Here is a 25,020-nt window from a genome sequence, read left to right as displayed (position 1 = left end):
TGCTTTCAAAGTGAATAATTAAGCTTGTAAATCCTTTGTGGTCCCTACACCTGCTTTATTGCCCAGGTATTATCAGTAATCGGTTTCTGAGGACCTAAAATGTTTGTCTGATGTTCATTGTGGATGGCTTCTGAGTACCTGCAGCACAAATGACTGTAAATGTCATCGAGACTTCAAAATTTTGATACATTTTCCCAGACCCTTGGTCAATTGCCTATCTGCTCTAAGTCAGCGGTCGGCAGTCTATTCCGCTTTATTTTCGTGTAGTAATCAGCAATGAAAGAGCGTTTCTGTGGAATGAGTGTGAGTCAAAAGGTTTAGCACACTGCTGCTGTGTAAGATTGTTCTCAGGAGCAGTGGAGAGGCCAGGTCATCTATTCGGTCTGATGTCACCTCTTAGAAGCAAGGAGCTCTGTTGCAATTTTGTTAGTTTTCAAGGAACTGGGCGGTACAAAAACTGTATTTAAGAATTATTTCTCATCAGGGAAAACACTATGCAATATCCTTGGATATTGTGTAGACTATAAGCTCTTTCCTGAGGCTGTGTATGCAAGCGCTGTCTGTGGGAACATGGTAGAAGCAAAAGTAGAAGCTGCTGATGAGGCTGAGCTGAGCTGAACATTCTGTGTTCAGGGCAGTCTCCTATGGTAGCTGAGCTCTTGCCTCTCTCTAGTGAGGAAACACAGAAAAAGAAGTTTGAGGTAGTGGGTTTGTTTTGTGGTTTGGGTTTGTTTGTTTGGGGTTTTTTTGTTGTTGTTTCTTTGTTTTGTTTTGTTTTGGTTTTTTCCTTCAGAATTATCACCTAGTGCTTTGTAATAGAATACTAGATAACTGTATTATCTCCCTCCTAGGATCCCCTTCTAGACTGATGCTGAAATTTAATTCTTGATCGGGATGTTTACTTTGATGGACTGTGCCTTTTTGGTGCCCAGGATAGCATACGCAAGCTAGTAATCTGTTTTCAGATGGAATGAAGGCCATCACTCAGATCCTTACTTTCTCATTGACGGTGATAAGATTTCAGCTAGTATTGGGGAAGATGACTTTTGGCAGCTGACTCTTCTCCCTTAGTTTCATCACAGTTCTGTCTGTCATTCATGCTCGCCCATTGTTGTGTACAGCTGGTCGCATGTGCCACGGCTGCTGGTTATGAAGTACCTGATGAACGTGGGCCAGAAGCTTCTTTGGGAGCTGAAACCTCTGACAACAGGATTTGGTTTTGGCCTTTTTCACCCTGTACCTTTGCTTATTCTGATGGAACAAATGCAATCACAAGATGCATCCCTGCTGTAATCCTTGACGTGATGAATGGAGTTTTGACTTGCAGGAAACTGTAAGCAAGCAGTGTTTCTGCTCATTTAGTGCTGTTTTTTTCTCTGAGTTAGTCTTGTGGTAAGATACAAAGCAGCTAGAGCAGATTAGAGAAGCAGGTGTGTGGGCAAGAAACAGCTTTGAAGTTTTTGACACTTGGTGGGAAAAAATAGACTTTTACTTGAAGTGATGTTCATCACAGTGATGTTTTGTGCTAGAGCTTTTCCTCTTTGGTCCTGTTAACTTTATGTAGGAAAGATCCCAGGAGAGTACCAGTGCCAATACTGGCAAGTTTTTAGAGGCTTTCTTAAACCCCTTATTTCACAGAAATCTCTGAAGTTTCTGACTGGTCTGTCCTTTTCTAGCCTAAGCCTTTCCCCTAAGAAATCCAGCAATTTTCCACTGGAAAATAACTATGGGTAAAGTCACACACTACTTTCACATAAGATTAAGGGTTTGACAAGGGTAGTGGGGACAAAGAAATTCCAAATTAAGTCTGCTCCATATTTAAACCCCCCTTCTCCCAGCCCCCTGTTGCACAATAGCAAGCTTTCCTGATGCAAGTAGGTTGTTGATATACTTCCAAAAAGAATTCCAGTTAGCTGAGAGATGGGATTAAATGGATTAAATAGCCTCCTCATTTTTCAGTGAAAAGAAACAAAAAAAAGTAGTTCAGTTGAAGGCACATACAAATGCAAACTTAAATGATTTTGGACCAGGTTGGCCTTCTGAAGAATCTCAGATTGCCTTGCAAATTAGCGTGTCCTGTCTTGGCGGGGCTCTGCGTGTTGGTTGTGCTTGTGCAGACACACATAAGCAGGGCGGTGGGCACGTGAAGTTTGCACCGTAGCTGCAGCAGTTTCACGAGACTCTGATTGTGGGCTGGAAGGTAGGCTATTAGCTGGGCAGAAAGCCTGCAAAGATTATAAAATGGTGCACGGTCCTCTGTGGCCAGTTCGTGTCCATTTAGAGCAAAACTGGTTTACCCTACTCAGCCAGAACCAAGCCTTGGGAGTGTCCAAGAACCTCCAGCCTGCTCCCCAACTTGTGTTTTTGACATCCTCTTCTATTTTGCCTCTGTGTTGTGTGGTTTCTTCCTCAGCCCAGGTACTTTTACATGGTATGAAAAACAACATTCTCACTCTTTTAGATCTTCTCGTGCACTTCTTCTCCTAAGAATTTATAAGGCATCAGTTTAATACAAAGAACATACGGATTCTCTTCCTCATAGTGAAAGCTGATTTCTCCTCAACCCTGTCTATCATGTCTTGCTGACATTTTTCTGATCCCTGAAGACAGAAAATAGAAATATGAAGCTCCGTGGTAAGGTCTGTCAGCTGCTGATAAATTAATGCATAGCAAATAATTACTGGAGTCGTGACTTGTATGTGGATAGCATGACTACATAGCAAACCTCCTGTCTTCGTCTTGGTTGTCTCATGATGTCCTTTGTAATTTTTTGTTCTGTGAAAGTTACTGGCCACTTGTTCAAGCAGCAGCAGTAGTGGTGTTTTATATGTTATTAATTTTTCACCTATATCCAAAGGCCCATTCTGTTATTGGAAAGTTATAGATACTACTGTATACTTAGATTAGCACTGATAATAAAAAAAGGTGGTGGGAGGGATTGGAGGAAACAAGGTCAGTGGTAGCAGATAAAAATTGTCAGGAATCACTAAAACTTTTTCTTCATCTTCTAAGGTTTAGTAATTTGCCTTAACCTATTGCTGTTACGAAGAGTGACAGCTAAGAGACCGAAGACTAATGCATTGCAGATCTCACACATCTAGTCTAACTGGTCTTAAGTTTAAGCATTGGAGTAATTTTGTATTATGTGCATGTTTTCTTTTTAAAAGCAGACTTCTTGCTGTCTTTGATTTCTATATTAATTCAGAAAGCATGCGCCAAGAGCAAAATTTGTTTCACATTTGTTTCAAACTCAAATCCCTGCACCCACAACCAAAGAATTTTCATGAAAAAAAAAAGAAAAGGTGGAGGGTTGGTGACCTTATTATGACTGGATCTCATCCTGATCAAGGACCAAAATCATTTTAGCATTGAAAGGAAGTAAAAACATGACTTAAGAGCTTTCTCTGATTACCACTGGGGTAGCAGCATTCTCCACTTTCCTCTACCTGCAAGGAAATGCTTCAAAGCAGCCATTGATTCAGGCAGCATAATTCTTATCTCTTTTCACTGACCGGCTTACATCTTTTATTTTACCTTAACAACTTGGCCCTGTGCCCCTCCCACCTGATTTTATTCACTTGAGACACGTCTTTGGAGGGTGATGAATGATTGCTTCCTGGAGAGGAGGAGCAGAGAGAGGTGAACATAACCCAGTGGCAATGCAGACTGCCTGAGATATGAGTTATCTTCTTGCCATAGCCCTCTTGCTCCTTTTTTCTCCATCTTCGTTAACCATGTAGGGTGACTTTGCTTCTGGCTCTGTGTAGCAGATTAAGTGAGGAACATAAGTACCTAAAATTAGTACCTCAGGGTTTTTTTAGTTGTAAGCTGACCAACTAGATCATAGGAAAAAGCAGAAGGCAGTTTAAAAATGAAAGTTATCTGCTAAGCTATAGGAGTACTTAAGTGCTTGACCAACAGTCATGTCTCTGAAAATCTGCCCTCAAGGAAAACGCTGCTGCACTGTGCACAACCTGTGCAAAAGTTAGCAAACATTCAGAATATGTTTGGAAGACAATTAACATAGTAATTTTACTGACCCTGTGGGTTTTTTCCTTTTTTCCCCCCCATAAAGCATTGTACTAGGGGCTCATCAGGTTGTGCATTAGATAATTGAGTTGTTATGCCAACAGGCTGTGCTGAAAGATGTTACATCAGTGATTTCTTTTTCATCCCACTGTGCTTTGATCTCCTGCTATAAAGCAGAAGATCTAACAGTGGAGACTTTTGAAGATGATGGATGAATTTTGCTAATCCACTTTTCATAATCCTTATGAAAAATGTCTGTCCTTATCAGTCAGAAAAGATTTAATAGCTGTTGTATCTAGAAAGTCTCATATTATCAGGATTGCAAACTATGGAATTACTGTTATGAAATATTTTACTAGCGTGTTTCTAAATGTTGTCATAAATGCTTTAGAATAAACGAATAAAGAAGCTTCTTTGTTAACCATGCTTTGTTGTATTTTCTCACTAAAATGCAAAACTCATTTGCAAGAGAGCACTGTGCAGTGGTGAATATTTGCTGTCCTTATTGGTGTTAATTGCTCTGCTTTAATTTTATATTATTGGAATTCAATTAAAGGTCAACTTAATCCAAATACAGTAATTCCAGACATTGTGTGGTACTGAAACAAATGGTAAAAGTTTGGCTCACAAAATGTAATTCGTTGTAGCTGATGGAAGTGTTGCAACAGTAAGCAAAGAGAATACTGTTTGCAGATCACGGGGCAAGAAAATGTGGCATCCTCTAGGAAGGAAAAGAGTGTCTGTGCTTGTCCCTGGATAAAATTCACACTTATATCATCCAATGAAGTCAGTGAAGGTACTCCAGTTGCCCAGGATTTCATCCAGCACAATCTCGACAAATATATCTTTGTTAGTTGAGCTCCCCAAGTCTCTGGAAAACTCTCCTTATAAAAAATTGCCAGCAATGCTGAAGATTATTAAAAGTATTCACCAGGTCTGATTATATTTTATATCTTTTCTTTACAATAGCTTTGGGCCAGATAATGCTCTATGTTGATGGGATGAATGGAGTCATAAATCATAATGAAACCATCCAATGGCTGTACACACTTATTGGGTCAAAGGTAAGACAGTCTCCAAAATTCTCATTTTATAAGTTTTTTGTGTTCTTTAAATGCATTTTATTTGTATTACTTAGACATTTATGGTATAAACAGACTGCATGTTATGTTCTAAATGAGTACATAACACTTTGCATAGAAACAAGGGCACACTGAGCTGTAATTTTTTTCTACTGTTTTAATACTTTTTTGTGCTGTTGGCCCATACTCTGCTCTTAAAAGCAAAGATATTGAAGATGCTCTCCTTACTGTCTGTACTACTACTGCAGTTGACCTTGGAGAAGATTTTTTTAGTCTTGCAGTTGCAGTTCCCAAGACATTCTTTGGAACCCACTTTTCTGGGGAGTTTGTTCTTCCTTTCCATTCTATGAATGCAAATCTTTTTCTACAGTTTCACCATTCTACACTGCTCAACTTTGCTGAGCACTGAGGAAGAACAATTCTGAGTGACTTCCAGAATGGAATAGAATTGAACAGAATGGTTAGAAGGGACTTAAGACAATCATCTAGTCCAACTGCCTGACCAATTCAGGGCTGACCAAAAGTTGAAGTATGTTGTTAAGGACACTGTCAAAATACCCCTTAAACACTGAAAACCTTGCAGCATTGACCACATCTCTAGGAAGCCTGTTCCAGTGTTTGACCACTCTCTTGGTGAAGAAATGCTTCCTCATGTCAAGTCTTCTTTGGGCCTGAAGAGCCCTAGAAGACAAATTCTGCTACCAGCCTACAGGTGATTCTTTGTTGATCCTTACGTACAAGGAGGGAAAAGGTGAAAGCCAGAATATGTGCCACTTGGGCTGATGTTCTTCTGTGGAGAACTGATTTGTATTGTGCATGACCCACTTTTAAGGCCGTCTTTGCTGGAAGTGAAAAAGGAAAAAGAACACAGATTTTGCTGGCACGCCATCTGGAAGGGCTGTAGGGTAGGTAAACCCATAAATATATCATTCACTCTGTTGGCTCTCCAGCTTTAGGAGGTTTATTAAAGCCTGCAGGGATTGCTGCCGCTCTTGCCATGTAGACCTGCCTGGGATAGATCTGTATGACACAATAGCTGGAACAGGGCGTGTTAACTCTTGTTAACAACTCAAAAGTTGCCATAATTGATAGAGTTGAATCCATAGTTAGAATTACTAAGACATTTCCAAGAACTTCTCCTCAGGTGTCCCTCAAGCTGTTGGGTATTGTAGTGACACAGAGATACTACTGCTCTCCCTCTTTGCCCCAATAGCTTTCACAACACAAGGAAAAAAAGACTTTGTGTCCTAGGGGCCTTTTTTGACCACTACAGGATTTTTTTCTCTGATATCCAAATTTCACTGCTGCAGCAGATTATGAAGTCAAAGAACAGATGCTGCAGTATTGAATGAACTGATTGTACCTATATTGGTACATATGTAAAAGAATATTTTCTTTTATCTAATCTCAGTCTTGCAGGGTGTGGTTCATGTTTGGTAGAAGATGAGGAGAAACTTTCTCTGCATGAAGTGTTCCACTGTTGGCTGGACATTATGCCAGGCAGTTTGCCCTCTTGAAACAGGGAATGTTAGCCACAGTTGGAAAAGTGGTGCCAGACAAGAAAGAAATGGTTTGCTTGGTGTGGATCCTCATTTTCTGTGGAACAGATAAAAGAAACAAGCAAAAAAGAAAAAAAGTATTGCCATGTCCGTGGTGATTTTAACTCTGTAATGCATCTAATGGGAGCAGGATGGGGGAGAAACATGATTGTATTGTTACTTTGCAGGTTAAATTCTGCCTAGATTTTCTTGACCAGAGTACTTCACCTCTTGGGTCCCTTAGCTCCTTTTTCCCTCCCCCATTGACAGCTCAAGCGATTATCTCCATGTCCTGGCTCGGTGCTGGCAGCCGAGGAATGCACGCAATGTGCTTTGAATAGTTTGGTTTCAGGTAGCATCAAAGTTGCTTTTTCATTATTCTTTGACTGTCTTAGAAGAGATCTAAGTCCCTGTCTGTGTGCCAGAAGTTAACTGAAGGTATGGCAGGCTTACTGTCAGACTGCGGTGGGACAGCCGCTCTGTGTGCTTAAAGGTGGTTTTGACTTTCTATGAAAAATGAACCCCTGGAATTTGCAATGCTCCTGCAGCCTCATTTGCAGCCCTGCTATGCTGCTGCCTTCTCTGCAGCAAAGGCAGCAAAAAGGAATAGTGAAACTGCCCATTAAGTCTTGGGACAAATCCCTCTAATAGGATGCAGGAGGAATACAGTCATTCAGCTGCCACAGCTGTCACACGTAGTTTCTTGCCTTCTCAAAAGCTCTGGCCAGGTTTAATATACTCAGCAGTGGAGGTGATGGAATTTTTTTTTTTTTCTTTTTTTTTTTCTTTTTTTTTTTTTGTCAAAATCTGTAGTGGTTTTGACCCTTTACTGTTGCTTGCTCTGCTCTGTGTAGGGCTGCTGGCTCTGTGATCCTTGCTCAATTGGAGTAGTGTATTATTGCATGTGCACACAGCACACATCTTTAGCAGAGCACCTTAGTGTCTGTCGAACTCAGCACAGCAACGGCTATAATTTTGGGACCCAGCTCCAAGTTCACCTTAGGCACTCAGCAATACTTCTGTACGAGGATAAGGCAAAAGGGCAGGAAATAAAATTTGAAATAAGACGCAAAGCAGGACTATAAGCAATTTACTCAAAGCCTGTCTAGATTCTTGTCATTGTATTCCCTGCTATTGCTCGTTCTGCTGCAGTTTTACCCGTCTAAGTATCAATAGATGGTCATATAGATGGATTATCAGAAGTTGCTGATAATTTCAGTGCTGTGGTCTAAATTTCACAGAATCACAGAATGTTAGGGATTGGAAGGGACCTTGAAAGATCATCCAGTCCAATCCCCCTTCCAGAGCAAGAACACCTAGATGAGGTTACACAGGAAGGTGTCCAGGCAGGTTTTGAATGTCTCCAGAGAAGGAGACTCCACAACCCCCCTAGGCAGCCTGTTCCAGTGCTCTGTCACCCTCACCGAGAAGTTTCTTCTCATATTTAAGTGGAACCTTTTGTGTTCCAGTTTGTACCCATTGCCCCATGTCTTATCATTGGTTGTCACCGAGAAGAGCCTGGCTCCATCCTCCTGACACTCACCCTTTACATATTTATAAACATTAATGAGGTCACCCCTCAGTCTCCTCCAAGCTAAAGAGACCCAGCTCCCTCAGCCTTTTCCTCATACGGGAGATGCTCCACTCCCTTCATCATCTTTGTTGCCCTGCACTGGACCCTCTCCAGCAGTTCCCTGTCCTTCTTGAACTGAGGGGCCCAGAACTGGACACAATATTCCAGATGGGGTCTCACCAGGGCAGAGTAGAGGGGAAGGAGAACCTCTCTTGACCTACTAACTACCCCCCTTCCAATACATCCCAGGATGCCATTGGCCTTCTCGGCCACAGGGGCACTGGGAAGGTGGTTAAAATTCCAGCAGTGTCACTGCTTTACAGCTGCTGTGCTTAAGCTAAATAAGAGGCACCAGTGGTGTCAGGGTGAGGAACTGAAAAGTGGGAATGAAGTTTGTCTTAGATGACTCATTTGTTAGTGGGCAGAAAGAGCCTCCTGTTTCAGATTGGTATTATATAGGCATTAGGTTGGAATTTTAAAGTTAGCAGGCTCCTCATTCTGCCACGTTCTTTAAAGAACATTTTCAGCACATCCCATACTCTTAGGGCCACTGTTGCTCTTTCGCAATATCTGTGACCACACCAATGCGTGCCAGTGGCCTGTTGCAGGCTGGCTGTGGACCTCTTTCCAACCATCAATGACTAGTACATCCCTGGCATAAAACTCTTACAGCATAATCCCAATTTTAATGTACGTTACTAGTATTTCATCATTAGTTATATGGGCAACATTTCATCAGTCTTTCCCTGTTTGACAAAGCATTCAAGTATGTACTTAATTATAGGTGCATGGTTACATGTTGTTGGCTTCCAGGGAACTTTAGTACATAACTGAGATCAGCACTGTACTGATGTGTGGGTGCAAGGGGAGCACAGCCAGGCGAAGACTGTGACCATCTTATGTAAGCTAGAAGTTACGTAAATAGAAAATATCCATGTCAACCAAGTTTTCTTTTAACGTTCATTGGTAGCATGGAACATTCGTGCAAGATAGTTTGATTTTGAAAAGGCAAAACTAGGGGTCAATTAATGTTAACAGTGCCTTCAGAATTGGTCCTTGTTTGTTTGTTTGTCTGTTTTTTTAAAAAGTGGGTAAACCAACCTGTCAAGGGTGTTACCTTAAATGACCATGTGACGTAACACAAACCTTGATTCAAAATCACAGCATCTGGAAAGTGATACTTCACCACTTTCTTGGTGTTTCTGCCAGCTGTTTGTTGCTCCTGCTGAAGCTGGAATTAAGTTTTTGCATCGTACTGCAAGTTCCATTTAGCCTGGTTGTAAAGGGACTGAGACATTTGTTCATGCTGGCAGCTGGTACCCCAGAGCCACGTGGAGCTCTATGGTGGATCACCTCCAGGTAGAGTCTTGGTTTGGTGGTGAGGGCTGTTGGAAAACTTCTCTTACTCTTACTTCTCTTACAAGGGACACCAGGTTAAAGATATTTATGCACTAAGCCATATTTTGTCCTAATAATCTATTTTTCATCTGTTAGTATGTATGAGGTAATATATGTATTGTCTTTCATATACATTGGTATTCCCTCTGAGCTGGTAATAGAAAGTATACGATACCGTATCAGTGCTTTACCCTCTCCAGGACTAGCTACAGAGTGTTTACAAGAAGTACATTTGTGAATCAAACAACTTGGGAAAGAACCCAGGTGCTTATATCATCCACTAGAGAAGCAAGCGTTCCTTTGCATCACAAACCCATGGGCTTTTTCCTCCCCACCTCCATCTTCAAAGGCATGTCTAAGGCATTAAGTGGTCCAAAACTTGAGTCTGGTTTCAGCTTTTCTTTCCCTCCATTTCTGACTGCTACTGATAGTGATTATTTTTTCCCATTTGATGATCCAGGCTGTTCTAATTTACCCCAGGGGAGCTAAAGCCCCTTTTTGGCATTGTTTTTGGTGGAAAGTAATCCATTTTCAAAGTGGTGCTCGGTAACCTCAGAAGACTGGGTGGAATGCTGGGCCTAGGCTGATACAACAAGGTTGATTAAAGATTCCTATCTCACATCTTGTTTTAATTTTTTTTCCACTTTACTTCTGTCTGGGTCCTAGATTGCAAGTTTAAATACTGATTTAACTAGCAAGTTGTTCTCTGTGCCTTGTGTTAATCTTTTGCTTCCCTTGGTATTGAAGTAATGATGTTTTAAATGTTTTAAATTTATTTTAATCCAAAATAAGAAAAAAAAAAACCTAAACATTCAAACAGAATGTTGTTGTAGTGGGTGATTTTGTAGATTTCGAAAGGAAAGTCCAGTGGAGCTGTTTTTCCTGCACAGTGCCAATGACATGTTAAAACATGTACACAGTTGGTAAGTGATTTCATGAGAATGCTGAAATAACATTCTTAGTCACAAATAGCACTAAAATTGTTTTAACAAGTGAATCATTTAATTTATGTAGAGGTGAATACTCAGTTGAAGAGTTTGATTAAATCAGTCCCTGTCTCACGTTTATACGCATGCTCAACTGAAGTCATAAGCAGAGCAGAGAATATAATATCATTTGAATTTGTACTTTTCTTTTCCTCAGGAAATTTCTCACCAAATCTTATGTAAATGGATGCTAAAGTGGATCTACAGTTACATACCAAAGACTGGTTTGTGGTCATGGAGAAAGTTACAAATGTAAGACACTTCACAGAAATGAATAGGACTAAAATAGTATTATAGCATTAGTAGTACTAAAGCCCATTGGATTAGATCATCACCAAAACTGGGTGGTAAACTCTCTTGTTGAGGGTCTTGGAAATACGTTGTATTTGTATCTCATTAATTTTTCTGGTGACATATTTTGAAAATCATTGTGTTTATGGATGACCTTTTCTGAGTTAGCATTGCCTGGATGGTGAGAATGAATACGAATACACCTGGTTTTCATGAGCAGCAGGCTTTTCTGTTCTGCACTTTATTCTCAGTGTGTTTGGAAGGTGATCTAGAAAAGCTGGCCAGCTAAGAGAATTAAGCATCCAGGAAAAATTACACAGCTTGGGGACCTATTGTGATTAATATCACATGTTGTGTTCTTCTCAGTCTGCTGCCTTGAGGGTTAACAAACTCTCTTGCAGCCTCTGACAAGTGAAACAGCTAATGCACAAGCTATATAGATTGCACTGTCTCTCTTACCTCCAGCCACAACTCTGATAAGCCTGTGGTTTTGGTCTGTTTTCACATCTAGCCCAGGTAAAAACGTTGGTTAGGTGTCAGTCTTACAGGCTTTCAGTCACCTTTGCTTCCTAGTAGGGTTCAGAGCAAAACTGAGATCTCCCCTGGAGCCCTAAAATCACCCATGGGCTGCCCTGCTTTCAAGACCTAGAGCTACAACTGCTTTGACTTCAGTGAAACCGTGAACATTAATGTCAACTTAGCAGCTGGCTTTTAAATTTAATCCACTGTGTATTTGGCCATTGAACTATTGTTATGAAAATGGTTGTGCAGGGGAGAAACAAAATCCTGGATTTATAGGAACTTAACTTTCCTGCTTCCTGCCTCTCAAGGGCTTGAACCAATGCTCACCAAGGTCAGCAGATATCTTCCTTCCATCTTTCACTCAGAATCTGTAACAGCACTGTTGCATGAACGGAGTTTATTTTGAATTGTATTTAATTAGTGCTTTGAAGATAAGGATCAGGCTGTTGCAATAAACTTGGAATAGGATACGCCAGCCAGTGCAGACTACATTATGCGCTCGCTTTGGTCTGTCCAACTCAGCAGACAGACTACAGCTACAAGTGCTGCTCTTCTTTACCAGCCGTATTTGTAGGTGAGTTTCAAAGATGTTCCCTCAAATGTGAGAGTTTGCAGGAGTCCAGTCCTGAAGCAATAACTATTCCTGTAGCTCCATCTGTTGCATTCCCTTCTGAGTACTTTGAAGGGATAAATACCCATTCTTCTGTGTTCAAAATGAACTCTTGTAGATTAAAGCGATACTAGAAAACACGCAGTTCCCCCGCATCATATCAGAGATCTGATTTCAACCTGTTTGAAGTGGAGAATGAGAAAATGTAATGATTAACTGCCAACAACAAGGAAAATGTTCAGGCCCAACTTTTCACTCAGTCTCATCTGTTCCAGTCTACATGAGAAAATACCCTGTTACCAATTAGTGAAATAGGTCCAAATATTCCTAGACAATGCTATGCATCTATGCAGATGTACACATTTTTTATTGTAAAAGAAAGGCATGAAGAAAGAAATAAGCAAGTGTTATATCAGAATTAGGTAGGGGGAAAAACAACCTAAAAATCAAAGCAAACTTTTAGAATTACTCTCTCAATACAGTAGTTCAGTGTCACAGATCTGTTAGCATTCACATTTGTGAGTAAATTATTGTGCCTTAGGCCCTGGCTATTAGTATTTTCTATTAGACACTGGTGTTTTCTAAAAAGCATTATGGCAAGCATTCCTGTGAAAGGAGAAGATGCAGTTGGAAAGTTGTATTGAGGGGTGAGACTACAGAAAATGGAGCCTGCTTTTTCCAGCATACCAGTGTGAGAGGTCTTTGACTAAAAGATCAATTGCCTGAAGAAGATATATGGAAAATTTTCAACCATAAGTTGTCAGATGGAAAAGAGTGAAGAAATATGAAAGAGTTACTCCAAGGATAAAAAGCAACTGGTTATAATCCAGGCTTGTAGTACACACCTGAGATTTTTATGCATATTTAAACACAGAAATCAACTTGGCCAATACAAAACACATCACAGTCATTATGCCAAAGCTTTTTTGGGATGGCTAAGTAATCATTTTGCAGGGTAGAAATATCATTAGTCCTAAGTTAAGAGTTTAGTAAGGTGCAGTTTGAGAAAATATACCATGTTTTAAAACTAGAATAAGCAGTTGTGTCTGAACCATTCCTGGAAGCACTGTTTCATGAACTTGGATGCATAATACTTTGGTCTTCAGGGTTACCTTTGCAAGGTTACCGGTTTTTCTGGGCTCTGTTGCTCTTAAGTGAAATGAAGGAAAGCTCATCTGGTCAGTTGTGGAAATGTTACCAAACTCAAATTTGTTAGCTCAGACCTTTAGCAGAGGTGAAGTGATACAGTTTTTTACTCTATTTTTAAATAAATGTATGCAAGAAGTCGAAATGATTCTTCACAATGGCATACTTGCTTGGAGTTTTGCAAGTTTTTTTTATCTTCATTTCCTTTGTCAGGCCAGCTATGCGATGTTACCTTTTTTAGCACTGTCACAAAATTAGGATGCAGACTGTGCAGTTAAGTGTCTCTTCATGCAGGCACCTACATAGAATCATAGAATTATAGAATCATTGTGGTTGGAAGAGACCCTCGGGATCATGAAGTCCAACCATAACCTAACTCTAGCACTAAACCATGCCCTTAAGAGCATAATCTAAATGCCTTTTAAACCCCTCTAGGTGACTCCAGCACTTCCCTGGTCAGCCTGTTCCAATGCCTGACAACCCCTTCTGTGAAGAATTTTTTCCTTATATCCAATCTAAACCTCCCCTGGCGCAACTTGAGGCCATTTCCTCTCATCCTGCTTGCTCCTTGTGAGAAGAGACCAACACTTTCCATGCTACAACCTCCTATCAGGTAGTTGTAGACAGCCATAAGGTCTCCCCTCAGCCTCCTTTTCTCCAGCCTAAACAGCTCCAGCTCCTTTAAGTGTAGGCATCCTGGTGGGAAGCCCCTTGACAATCCTTCCTTGCTTCCCTGAGCTCTGTTCTCCAAGACTGATACTTTGTGCTGCCAAATCTGACAGCTTCTGACATTGGAAGAAGATTTTGGATGCCATTTTCAGTCTAATATGACCATGTACATTATCAAATATGACTGTGTTAAACTAGCTATTGTGCCTGTCTATTGGACGACTGATTCTAGTCTATATATTTACTCTTGTCAATAAATGGATATCAAAAATCAAAGTTGTAGGCTCATGTTGGTAGCAAATATCCTTTGGACTCTGTCCTTGTATCCCCCTTTCAGCTGCAATCTGCAGATATACTTCTGTGTAATGAGGCCTTTAATCACAGGGAGTGGGGCCCATGTCTGTGCCATGTGTGGTACATGAGATAGATCAGTATGAAAAATAGGAAAATGCACTGTGGTGAAGAGTATGTTTCCAAAAAAGCAGTACCTCACCTGTACTTACTGGCAATTCCTTAGATTGTTCCTCTTCCCCTTACCTGGTGAAACTGGTGTAAGAAACAAACCCAGCATCCACATCTCCTGAGGCTTAATTAAGTGTCATGAATTTTAGGCAGGGCCTTTGGTTTTTCTGACATCAGGAAGCACAGCAAGGTGTGTGTGTGCTGAGATGACTCCAGTTCTGTAGGAAGAAAGGAGGTGATCAACCTTTTGCATTTTTCAGTGCATTTTTCTGGGGGTTTATGACTGTTAAAAAGCATTACGGTTAATTTTGATTTATTTCCTCAGATTCAAAGAATGTAGGTAGTCTTTCCTTATCTCAACAGAGCTTACATATTTATCACAATACCCTACGATATTCATTTTGTGGCAAGTATAGTTTAATTAATTTATAGGATATGTGTAGGATGCTTTTCTTAATAGTTTAATTTTTCTCACTGTTTATAGTAAATTTTTGGAGACTCAGACTTTGTTACCCAGTTGCTTCTTCCTGTCACCTCTATTTTAATGATTATTGAATTGTAATTGAAGATTTCTGAGAAGAACTGCACTCTTGGTGTGGATACATTTTACACGATTTTGCAGAAATGCAAATACAGTTTGTGAGGAAACAACAGTAGGAATTCTACCCAAAGTCTGTTCAAATTGTTGGCTGTGCAAGGATCTCGTGCTCCTCTAAAAGTAAGAATTGAATCCACTGTGTACTCCTTGTCTGCTGATGTGAGGCATGTAGGATCCATGTTTTTCCATACAGCTGTCCTGCTTAATCTTCTCTCTCTCTTTTTTTTTTCTTTTTCTGAATGTCCTATCCCTTTGGAAACTCATCAAGACAGAAAACGAATTACAGGATTGCCTTTCTTTTTCTTCTAAAATTTGCCATAGTTTTCTTCTTAAACCAGTCTCTGTCCTAGTTGCCATACATGTAGCTCAGTAATGGAATCCTGCCCACAGGAAAGAAGGTGGTATCCAGCATTTTCCACAGGGTCATGTAAACCAGATCTCAGACAGTTCAGCTGACACAGCAGTTAATATACCTGTGTTTTACTTGTAGCTTACCCTGGAAGAGTGGCCCAGCTGGAGAGGGACTCCATCCATTGGGAGACCCAGGCTGAATCCAGTTTCCAGGCACATTCTTGAACCAGTTTCCAAATCCCTTTGTGCCCTGGTCCCTCATCTGGAAAATTGGTATTTGGATTTTAGAGCCCTGGAGGAAGAACATGAGAGAGCGGAAGGACAGATTATATGCGTTGAAGACAGATACTTATGTGAAAGTTTAACCTAATACTAATTGTTACCGTATCTGTCCTTCTGGCATCTCTCAAAAATGCTTGCCATTCCTTTATTTAGACTTAGTCATACTTTAAAGCAACAGCTACTAGCTGAAGGTATTGGGATAACAGTAAAAAATATTCTGTATCAAAAATGGAAAACACCAAAACATATATGATAGCTTTATATTCAGCATGTAACACACCCCAAGGAATGTCTGAGTTGCAACCAGCTCAAGTCCCTGAAGTTGCCTCACCAGGTTATTGCCCTGGGACTCACAGTGGTTACCACATAGACTTTATGTTGGACTCCTCAGTTACAGGACTGGTCCTTAGGAAGGAAAATGGTAAAATGTGTGAACTTTGATTGCTTTTCCTGAGATCAAGATCAAAAGAAATGTTCTTTGATATAACAGTATCACACAGTATCACAGTATGTTTGGGATTGGAAGGGACCTCAAAAGATCATCTAGTCCAATCCCCCTGCTAGAGCAGGAACGCCTAGGTGAGGTCGCACAGGAATGTGTCCAGGCGGGCTTTGAATGTCTCCAGGGAAGGAGACTCCACAACCTCCCTGGGTAGCCTGTTCCAGTGCTCTGTTACCCTCACTGAGAAGAAGTTCTTTCTCAAATTTAAGTGGAACCTCTTGTGTTCCAGCTTGATCCCATTGCCCCTTGTCCTATCATTGTTTGCCACTGAGAAGAGCCTGACTCCATCCTCATGGCACTCACCCTTTATATATTTATAAACATTAATAAGGTCACCCCTCAGTCTCCTCTTCTCCAAACTAAAGAGCCCCAGCTCCCTCAGCCTTTCTTCATAAGGGAGATGCTCCACTCCCTTAATCATCTTTGTTGCCCTACGCTGGACCCTCTCCAGCAGTTCCCTGTCCTTCTTGAACTGAGGGGCCCAGAACTGAACACAATATTCCAGATGGGGTCTCACCAGGGCGGAGTAGAGGGGAAGGAGGACCTCTCTCGATCTACTGACCACCCCCCTTGTAATACACCCAAGGATGCCATTAGCCTTCCTGGCCACAAGGGCACAGTGCTGGCTCATGGTCATCCTGTTGTCCACCAGGACCCCCAGGTCCCTTTCCCCTACACTGCTCTCTAATAGGTCATGCCCCAACCTATACTGGAACTTGGGATTGTTCCTGCCCAGATGCAGGACTCTACACTTTCCCTTGTTAAATTCCATCAGATTATCCCCCGCCCAACTCTCCAGCCTGTCCAGGTCCCGCTGGATGGCGGCACAGCCTTCTGGCGTGTCAGCCACTCCTCCCAGCTTAGTGTCATCAGCAAACTTGCTGATAGTACACTCAATTCCCTCGTCTAAATCATTAATGAATATATTGAATAATATTGGCCCCAGTACTGACCCCTGAGGCACTCCACTAGATACTGGCCTCCAACTGGACTCCGCACCATTGACCACCACTCTCTGGCTTCTCTCTTTAAGCCAGTTTGCAACCCACCTCACTACTCTATTGTCGAGACCACACCTCCTCAATTTAGCTGTGAGGATGCTGTGAGGGACTGTGTCAAAGGCTTTACTGAAGTCAAGGTAGACCACATCCACCGCTCTGCCATCATCCATCCACCTTGTTACATTCTCATAAAAGGCTATGAGGTTGGTCAAGCATGACTTACCCTTGGTAAAGCCATGCTGACTGCCCCTAATGACCCTCTTATCCCTGATGTGCCTTGAGATGGCACCAAGGATAAGCTGTTCCATTACTTTCCCAGGGACAGAGGTGAGGCTGACCGGTCTATAATTACCCGGGTCCTCCTTCTTGCCCTTTTTGAAGACTGGAGTGACATTTGCTTTCCTCCAATCCTCGGGCACCTCTCCCGTTTCCCAAGACTTGGCAAAAATGATGGATAGCGGTCTAGCAATGACTTCAGCCAGCTCCCTCAGCACCCGCGGATGCATCCCATCTGGACCCATGGATTTATGGACGTCCAGACTACTTAATTGTTCCCTAACCCAGTCCTCATCGACTAAAGCAAACTCCTCCATTAACCTGGCTTCATCCGGGGTCTCAGGGGTACAGGGTTCCCCAGGACATCCTCCAGCGGAGTAGACAGAGACAAAGGCGGCATTCAGCAATTCTGCCTTCTCTGTGTCTTCTGCCACCAGGGCACCCACCTCATTCATCAGTGGGCCTACATTGCCTCTGGTATTAGTTTTATCTGCTGTGTATTTGAAAAAGTTCTTCTTGCTGTCCTTGACCCCTCTCGCCAGCTGTAATTCTAAGGAGGCCTTGGCTACCCTAGCTGCCTTCCTGCATCCTCTAACAGCAGCCTTATATTCCTCCCAAGTGGCCAGTCCCTGCTTCCATGACCTGTAAACTCGCCTCTTCTGCTTGAGCATACCCAACAGATCCCTATTCAACCACACAGGCCTTCTGGCTCCCTTCCTCGACTTCCTACGTGTGGGGATGCTCTGATCCTGAGCATGGAAGAAGCAATCTCTGAATGCAATCCAGCTCTCTTGGGCCCCTTTTCCTTCAAGCAGTCTTGCCCATGGGGTTTCCCTCAGCAGTTGCTTGAAAAGGCCGAAATTAGCCCTGCCAAAGTCCAGGGTTGCAATTCTACTTGCTATTCTGTTCCTGCCACACGAGATGCTGAACTCCACCATCTCGTGGTCACTGCAACCCAGGCAGCCCTCAACCTTTACTGCTTCAACCAGACCCTCTTTGTTAGTGAGGATGAGATCCAGCAGTGCACCTCTCCTGGTCGGCTCCTCCACCATCTGCATGAGGAAGTTATCATCAATGCACTGGAGGAACCTCCTGGACTGTGGCTGGCTGGCTGAATGGTCCTTCCAGCAAACATCAGGGAAGTTAAAATCACCCACAACAACCAGGGCCTGTGACTGTGAGGCCACTCTCAGCTGCGCATAGAAGGCCTCATCAACTTCCTCAGTCTGATCTGGTGGCCTGTAATAGACACCTACAACAGTATCACCCCTACCAGCCTGTCCCTTGATCCTGACCCATACACTCTCAACTCGTTCCTCATCTGCTCCTGGGCAGAATTTAGTACATTGCAGTTGCTCTCTCACATAGAGAGCAACTCCACCACCACGCCTGGCTGGCCTGTCTTTCCTGAAAAGGGCATATGTTTTCCTTTTTTTTTTTTTTTTCCTTCCACAGTCCTGTAGTAGTAGTTTATCCCATATAAAGTCTTTTCAGAATAATTTCCAGCATACCAGCAGGTTCTCTAGCTGGCTCCCATGATACACTGAAATGAGTCTCATCTGGATGTGCTGTGTACTCTCTTTCCATATTCTGATCCTCTTTGATCACCGCAATTGAACAAGGAGTTCAGATTCTTCTTGGTTTGCCCCCTCTATCTCTTTACTATTTTCCTTTTTGAAGACCATGTTAATGAAAAACAAGAATGTGGTGTTCAATATAAAGCATACTGTTAATATCTCAGCCAGCGTGGAATTTTTATAGATTGGTCTCTTGTATTTTTTTAATTTCCTCTTCTTATTAAAAGACACAGAACTGTAGCAAATATATGCTTTGTCTTGTTTGCTTCCAGCAGCGCATAGCTGTTACCTTCTTTAGTAAGAAAATGAAACCATTTTCTTCAGCAGCCATTTTTTTCTCCTCTGCACTTTAAATTTCAATGTGTGGTTGTCTAAGCACATTATTGTTATGATTTTGGAGGGAAATGCAACTCTTTGCTCCCTTGCAGTTTGAATTCTTCCCCAGTCAAGCTTTGCATATGACAGCCTTTATTGCAGAATATGAATGGAAAGAGTGAAATGGGACAGGAGACCCCTACACGTATTAATCTATGGTATTGCCTCAAAATTGTTAATCCTGTGAGTTTGTGTTCACTCCATTTTCCTTTAAATAGAACAGAATTCTACTTCATTTTTTTTCCCTCACCTGTGTCAATGCCACTCTGTGGGTTGCAAGGCTCTGTGCTCAGGCCGTTGCTTCTTTTTGTGTTCTTCATTGTGGTCTAGCTTCCCCATGTACATGTTCTCCTCCTGTTTGATGTCTGTTGGGCCACTTTTCCTTGCACAGGGGAACTGTAGAGACCTCTGTGGTAAGGATTCTGTGTGGCTGTAAGGAAAAAGACATAACAGACCACCTGAAGATAGATTTCTTTCCAGATCCACACTACCTGGTGTGGATCTGACAGTGAGATTTCTGCTAATCTTGATTACAATCATGATATACCTCAACTTTCATCACTGGTCTGCCTGATGTCTCTTCTTGTTTCCTTGTCATTCCCTTCTGATGTGGGGATGCAACATGAATGCCCAAGTTCAGTTTCTGACAGTGGAAGAACTTCATTCAGAGCAGAGCATCAGACAGAAAATGTCAATTCACTAAATAGAAATTGCAGCATATGTCAAAGAGGACAGATAGCCTTGCTGTTTTCTAGAGTGGGTTTTGTATAGGAATGGCAAGTGCTCAGAGAGTGTCCCATGATGTTAGGCCACAGGACAGGATCTAAAACCTGAGCACAAGATTTTCCTGACATCATCACCTGATGTAGTTATACTGCAATTACTCCTCTGGAGGGTTGTTTTATTTTTCTTCCCTTTTGCTCAGAAGGTTGGGTTGGGGTTATTCATCATTTTTGGCTAAACCAAGTTATGTGGAACAGATGGACATCACCAGACTGCCTTTACCTACAGGCCATTAGCACAACGTGTTTTGACAGGTCTGAATAGTTCAATCCCAGTCTGCACCAGTTATGATACTATGGATGTTAAAGCACTAATAGTATCCTGCTATTTCAGTTATTCTTTTGTTCCAGAACAAAAATGAAGTCTAAAAAAGCATCCTCCCCATTACCTCCCCTTTCAGAGGGCTGACTTTTGAAGTTTTTGCTGTAGATTGCTTTTCCTCATGGAAGTGAGTTGCAGTTTGAGAGAGAAAAAGCAATGTATTTCACTTGTTGGAGCTTCAGGAGATTTAAGACTTACCCTTTCCTTCGAAACTCTGCTTTCAATTTGCATGTCTGATTTAATTTTAAATCTTACTTTGTCAATAAAAATAGTTTGCTTATATGTCCTCTATCTTTAGAACTGAAGGAAAATGGAAATTTTGAAATCTTTAGGGTAGATATTAGTATCACCTGCCTCCATCTGAGGTTCCTGATTTCCTGCACAGGTATGGATGCATGCAGATGAACGCTGACACAGGCACATTTTCTCTGACTGCTCTAGAGAAGCAGCATCATCACTGGTGGCCACCACATGCTGGCAGCAAGTAAAGAACAAGAAAGGAGACCAGACAGGGCACATCTTGCATGACCACGATGCAGAAAACACTGCAGCTGTTTTCATGTAGAAGGAAAAGAAATACCAGTGAAGAGTGAGGAAAAAAAAAAGACAGGCTGCCTTTTCTGCCTTAGAAAAGCCATCCAACAGCACCACCTAGCAAACACAGATGGATATGAATAAACAGACTGAAGCAAAATGCTCCTGGGAGAACACGGTGTTGAGGAGGGCTGTGTGCTTTAAAACACCTGTTCCACCTGGCGCAGGTCAGTGATATGAGCTGAGTTGTGCCATCCTCCACCGTGCAGCTGTTACTCTTTAGCATCTGATATTTGTAGCCTGCTGCAGCAATGAATCCCCCTCTGCATGTTAGATAAAACACATTTTCTGTTTGGGGATTGTTTTTTTTGTACTCCAGAGTTCTGCTGTTTGGACTCATGTATTTTTTTTATGCACCTAGCTTAATCAGAGTGTTGGCATTGTCAAACATCCTGTGATTTGTTTATGATCTTGCCTGCATTAGTCCAAGGTACCAGGAGGAAATGTCATAGCAGCCTGCTGAGGAACGCTGCCAGAGCACGGATTTTGAAGAGCCCAGCGAGCACAGCCTGGTACTGCCCCTGCAGCTGCGGAAGACGTGTTAGAACGTAATTCAGCAGCGGCTTCTGGCTGCCTTCATTTTTGAAAGTAGTTGTTGTACACATTTGCTTTTCTAGGGGGATGGGAACACTAGCTCACTTTTGGGCTGCAAACACAAAATATTTATTTGTGAAACTGTAGCAGCTTTCAGCCTATGGCCTTTGTTATTTGATTAATCTTGCTCATCTCAGTACCTTGAATTGCCTTTTAGCCTTCACATTGCCGTCCTAAAGAGGTGTTAAAGGCCCTGCCAATGCCCACTTGTGGGAGGCTGTTTGGGAGCTCGAAGGAAGTAGGCAGGACTGCAATTAAAGATATGATTTCAGAGCACAAGTTATAGTTAGTTATGCAGAACTAGAGCAGCATTGGTCCTTTTGTGAACTGCACAGTGGATATATGGGTTGGAAATGAGATGACTCCATAATGGGAACAAGTTATAGGACTTTGAACTTGCAAATGTTTTTAGTTTGGTATTATGCATGTAGGCAGATCTGCTTTACTAGTCAGAGGTAGTACAGAGAGATCTCTGGCAGTAAGACTGAAATTCAGTCCCTTCCTTGTTCTGAGATCTTATTTCCTGGTCAAAGTTGGGGGACTGGCTATCGAAACTATTAATTTACTCTGTAACATTGGGAAAACATTATTATTATTACTATTATTATTATTATTCAGAGCCAAGACCTATACAACTAAATCCATATGTGGACACCTCAAATATTCTTTCAGATGTTTTGAGACATTTTACTTTTATGAAAGGAAATATGCCCATGCAGTACCTTGGAAAATTTGAAATAACTACTTTTTTTTTTTTTTTTTGGTGACATTTTCATGATCACTGTAGTAATATCTTTCAAGCCCTTCACACAGTTGCTCCATGATACTTCTCATCTCTTTCATGGATCTATTTAAGAAAATGCTTATTGTCAAGTGCTGTGAAAGCCTCCCATGGAACATTTTCTAAAAGCAGGAAACGTAACTCCTAAAGCAAGAGTTCAGTTTGATTTTAATACTCTCAATAAACTCGTATCTTCAAAAATTGTACTCCACTGAGTTGAAAGGGTCAAATCTCAATTACATTTGCTTTTAGCTACATCCATAGGAACCGTTCCCGTCAGACATTACACAGCTACCGCAGTGCATTTCAGTTGAGCTCTCTGGGATACAAAGGATCATGTTCTGCAGCAGTTTATTTTACTGCTTTTGTGAACTTCTGCCCCTCATTAGGGCATCAGTGTATTTACTGATTTTGCCTGCAGTTACTCTTGACTTCAGAAGAAAGTGTGAGTAATCTGTTGTGGTTACTTCAGGAAAAATAAAGGCTTAGGTGGGGTTTTTTGTATTGGTTTTTTTCTTTTTTTTCTTCTCCTCTTTCCCTCTTTCCTTCTGTACTGCTCCCAAAGAACTGAAACAACAGCCCAAAATTGATCTATGATGCAAGTCAAATCACTGCTGATTATGATCTCATGCTTCTGTGGGTTCAGCCCTTTGAGTGACTATGGCAATTACTTGGCTGAAAACTATATGAGTCCCGGATGCTGAATAATTCTCAAATACTATATCCCAAATATGGTTCATTCTGAGAATAACAAAACAACTGTGCACTGCTTCGGGCCAAATATGTTTAGGCCTTAGGGTCAGAGTAGGGCACTGGGAAGGGTCAAATGAAGAGAAATTCGAGCTCCAATGCTCTGCGAGCTCTCCCCTCTCCGCGTCACCCCTGCCGCAGACATGCTTTTACTTCGTAGCTACACCCTTCTAGGAAAATACAGGCATATATTTGATTTCAGCTACCTTATTATGTTGCTGTTTGGTGTTTTTAGACTCGTGGCAAGTATGGCCACTTTTTTGGGTGAGCTTGGAGGGTGTTCTGTGGTTCTTCTGAGGGTCTATTATCTCACTTGGAAGACAAGAAAGCTGGTCTATGCTCATCTTTGAGCTGCACATGCAGATTTCCAGGAAAGCAGGCTGAAGGGAGAGATGTGCACATACACACATGTGAACTCAAAAGCCCAGCTGGGTCTGTCAGTTTTGAAAATGAGTTTCTGAGGCTTAAATACTCGTCATAGCCATGTTCTGAGTCTCCTGTATAGAAAACACATTTCTATCTGCTGTCAAACTAGACTGAAAGTAAGGATTGCTGTCACTGTGTTACTGATGAGGAACTGAAACACAAGTTCTCTGTGTTGTAGGAGGTTGGTTAGCAAGCTGCTCAGTATTCTCTTAAGAGTTTGGGAAAATTAAGTCGCTTAAGCATCACCGGTGCTCACCGTAATCCCAGATCATACGTGGTCTGCAGAGAACTACTAGAATCTCCTTGCATAAAAGGTCTTGTTTTAAGGTGATTTGTACATTTTGTTTATCTGGTTGGGCATCTGAATCTTAATGCATGTAGGACTGGTCTGTTACAGCGAAATTAGGTGATCACTGTGATCTGGTGTAAATAACAAGTGTTATGGATATTTTGGTGCCCTCATGTTCCTTTCAGTGTAAGTGTGTTTGGGGGGTGGTAGCAGTATATGGAAAAGAGACAGAAAAGAAGTTGAAGATTACAGACTTTTAAAAATGAAGAATACTTTAAAAAAAACAAAAACAAAAATGAACAAAACAATGAAACAGAACAACAGCCTCTATTTTGTTATTCATGGTTTTGATATAGCTGTTATCATTTAGTCACGGTCTTGGACAACCAGCTCTAGGTGGCTCTGCAAGGAGTTGGACTAGATGATCTCCAGAGGTGCCTTCCAACCTCAACCATTCTGTGATTCTATGAATGACCCAAGGTTCCTCCTCCATTTTCTGCTGTAGTAACATGCACATGCATCTGCCTTATACTATGAAGAGAATAGTAAAAGCCAGGGTCTTTTTTTTATGAGTTCTAACAAAGAAATTTACTTTTGATCAAACTAGAGTTGGGTTCTGGGCATGGTGATGAATCTAGACATGAGAATCCTCTCAAGGATGTTGATGAGGCTGAAGTTGACATTGTCTAACCTGCAAATCTTTGGAACACAAGTGAACATGAGTGTGATTAGAGTTAACCCAAATTTGGGCTTAGAAAGCCATTGACACGTTACCAGGAAGAGTGGTGTATAGAAACACTTCCATTTCAATTATCCAAGCAGAAGTCTGAGGTGTCTCTTGGCACCTCTTTCTCCTTTCTGTGATTGAAAACCAAACATACACCTTTTCAGTTTATATGTTTGTTTGATTTGCTGTAAAACTGAGGGTGGACGTGATGAGTTTGGTTGATACAAATCAGAGGAAGGAGGTAGCTTGAGATAGAGAAATTACATTGTCTCCTTGAACACTGAACTTTGTATCTCTTACAAAATAGTTAGTTACCACTATGATATGATAGTACTGTTACCTAGGTAATAATACCATATAATTTTGCCATTCTCCAGCTGTATGCAGAAGTTGCATACCTGCAAGCATTTATGAAAATGAAACTTTAAAATATCTCCATTTCTGACCTCTGTCAATGAGGGCAGGAGCTAGAATAATGTGAAATTGC

General features: G+C 41.6%; 1 protein-coding gene across 13 annotated transcripts in view; it reads left to right on the top strand.

Annotated features, from left to right (window-relative positions):
- The window catches only part of FHOD3 (formin homology 2 domain containing 3), a 386,693-nt gene that overhangs the window by 216,120 nt on the left and 145,553 nt on the right, over positions 1–25,020 (top strand). For all 13 annotated transcript variants that reach the window (XM_071804400.1, XM_065831130.2, XM_065831129.2 and 10 more), the window contains exon 6: positions 4,999–5,093. In XM_071804400.1, coding sequence (XP_071660501.1) covers positions 4,999–5,093 — 95 coding nt within the window. The remainder of the gene's footprint in view (positions 1–4,998; positions 5,094–25,020) is intronic.

The sequence above is a fragment of the Patagioenas fasciata genome, chromosome 2, assembly GCF_037038585.1.
Source record: "Patagioenas fasciata isolate bPatFas1 chromosome 2, bPatFas1.hap1, whole genome shotgun sequence".
NCBI classification, from domain to species: domain Eukaryota; kingdom Metazoa; phylum Chordata; class Aves; order Columbiformes; family Columbidae; genus Patagioenas; species Patagioenas fasciata.
The sequence above is the reverse complement of the archived record's forward strand: the minus strand, read 5'-3'. Positions and strand labels throughout refer to the sequence as shown.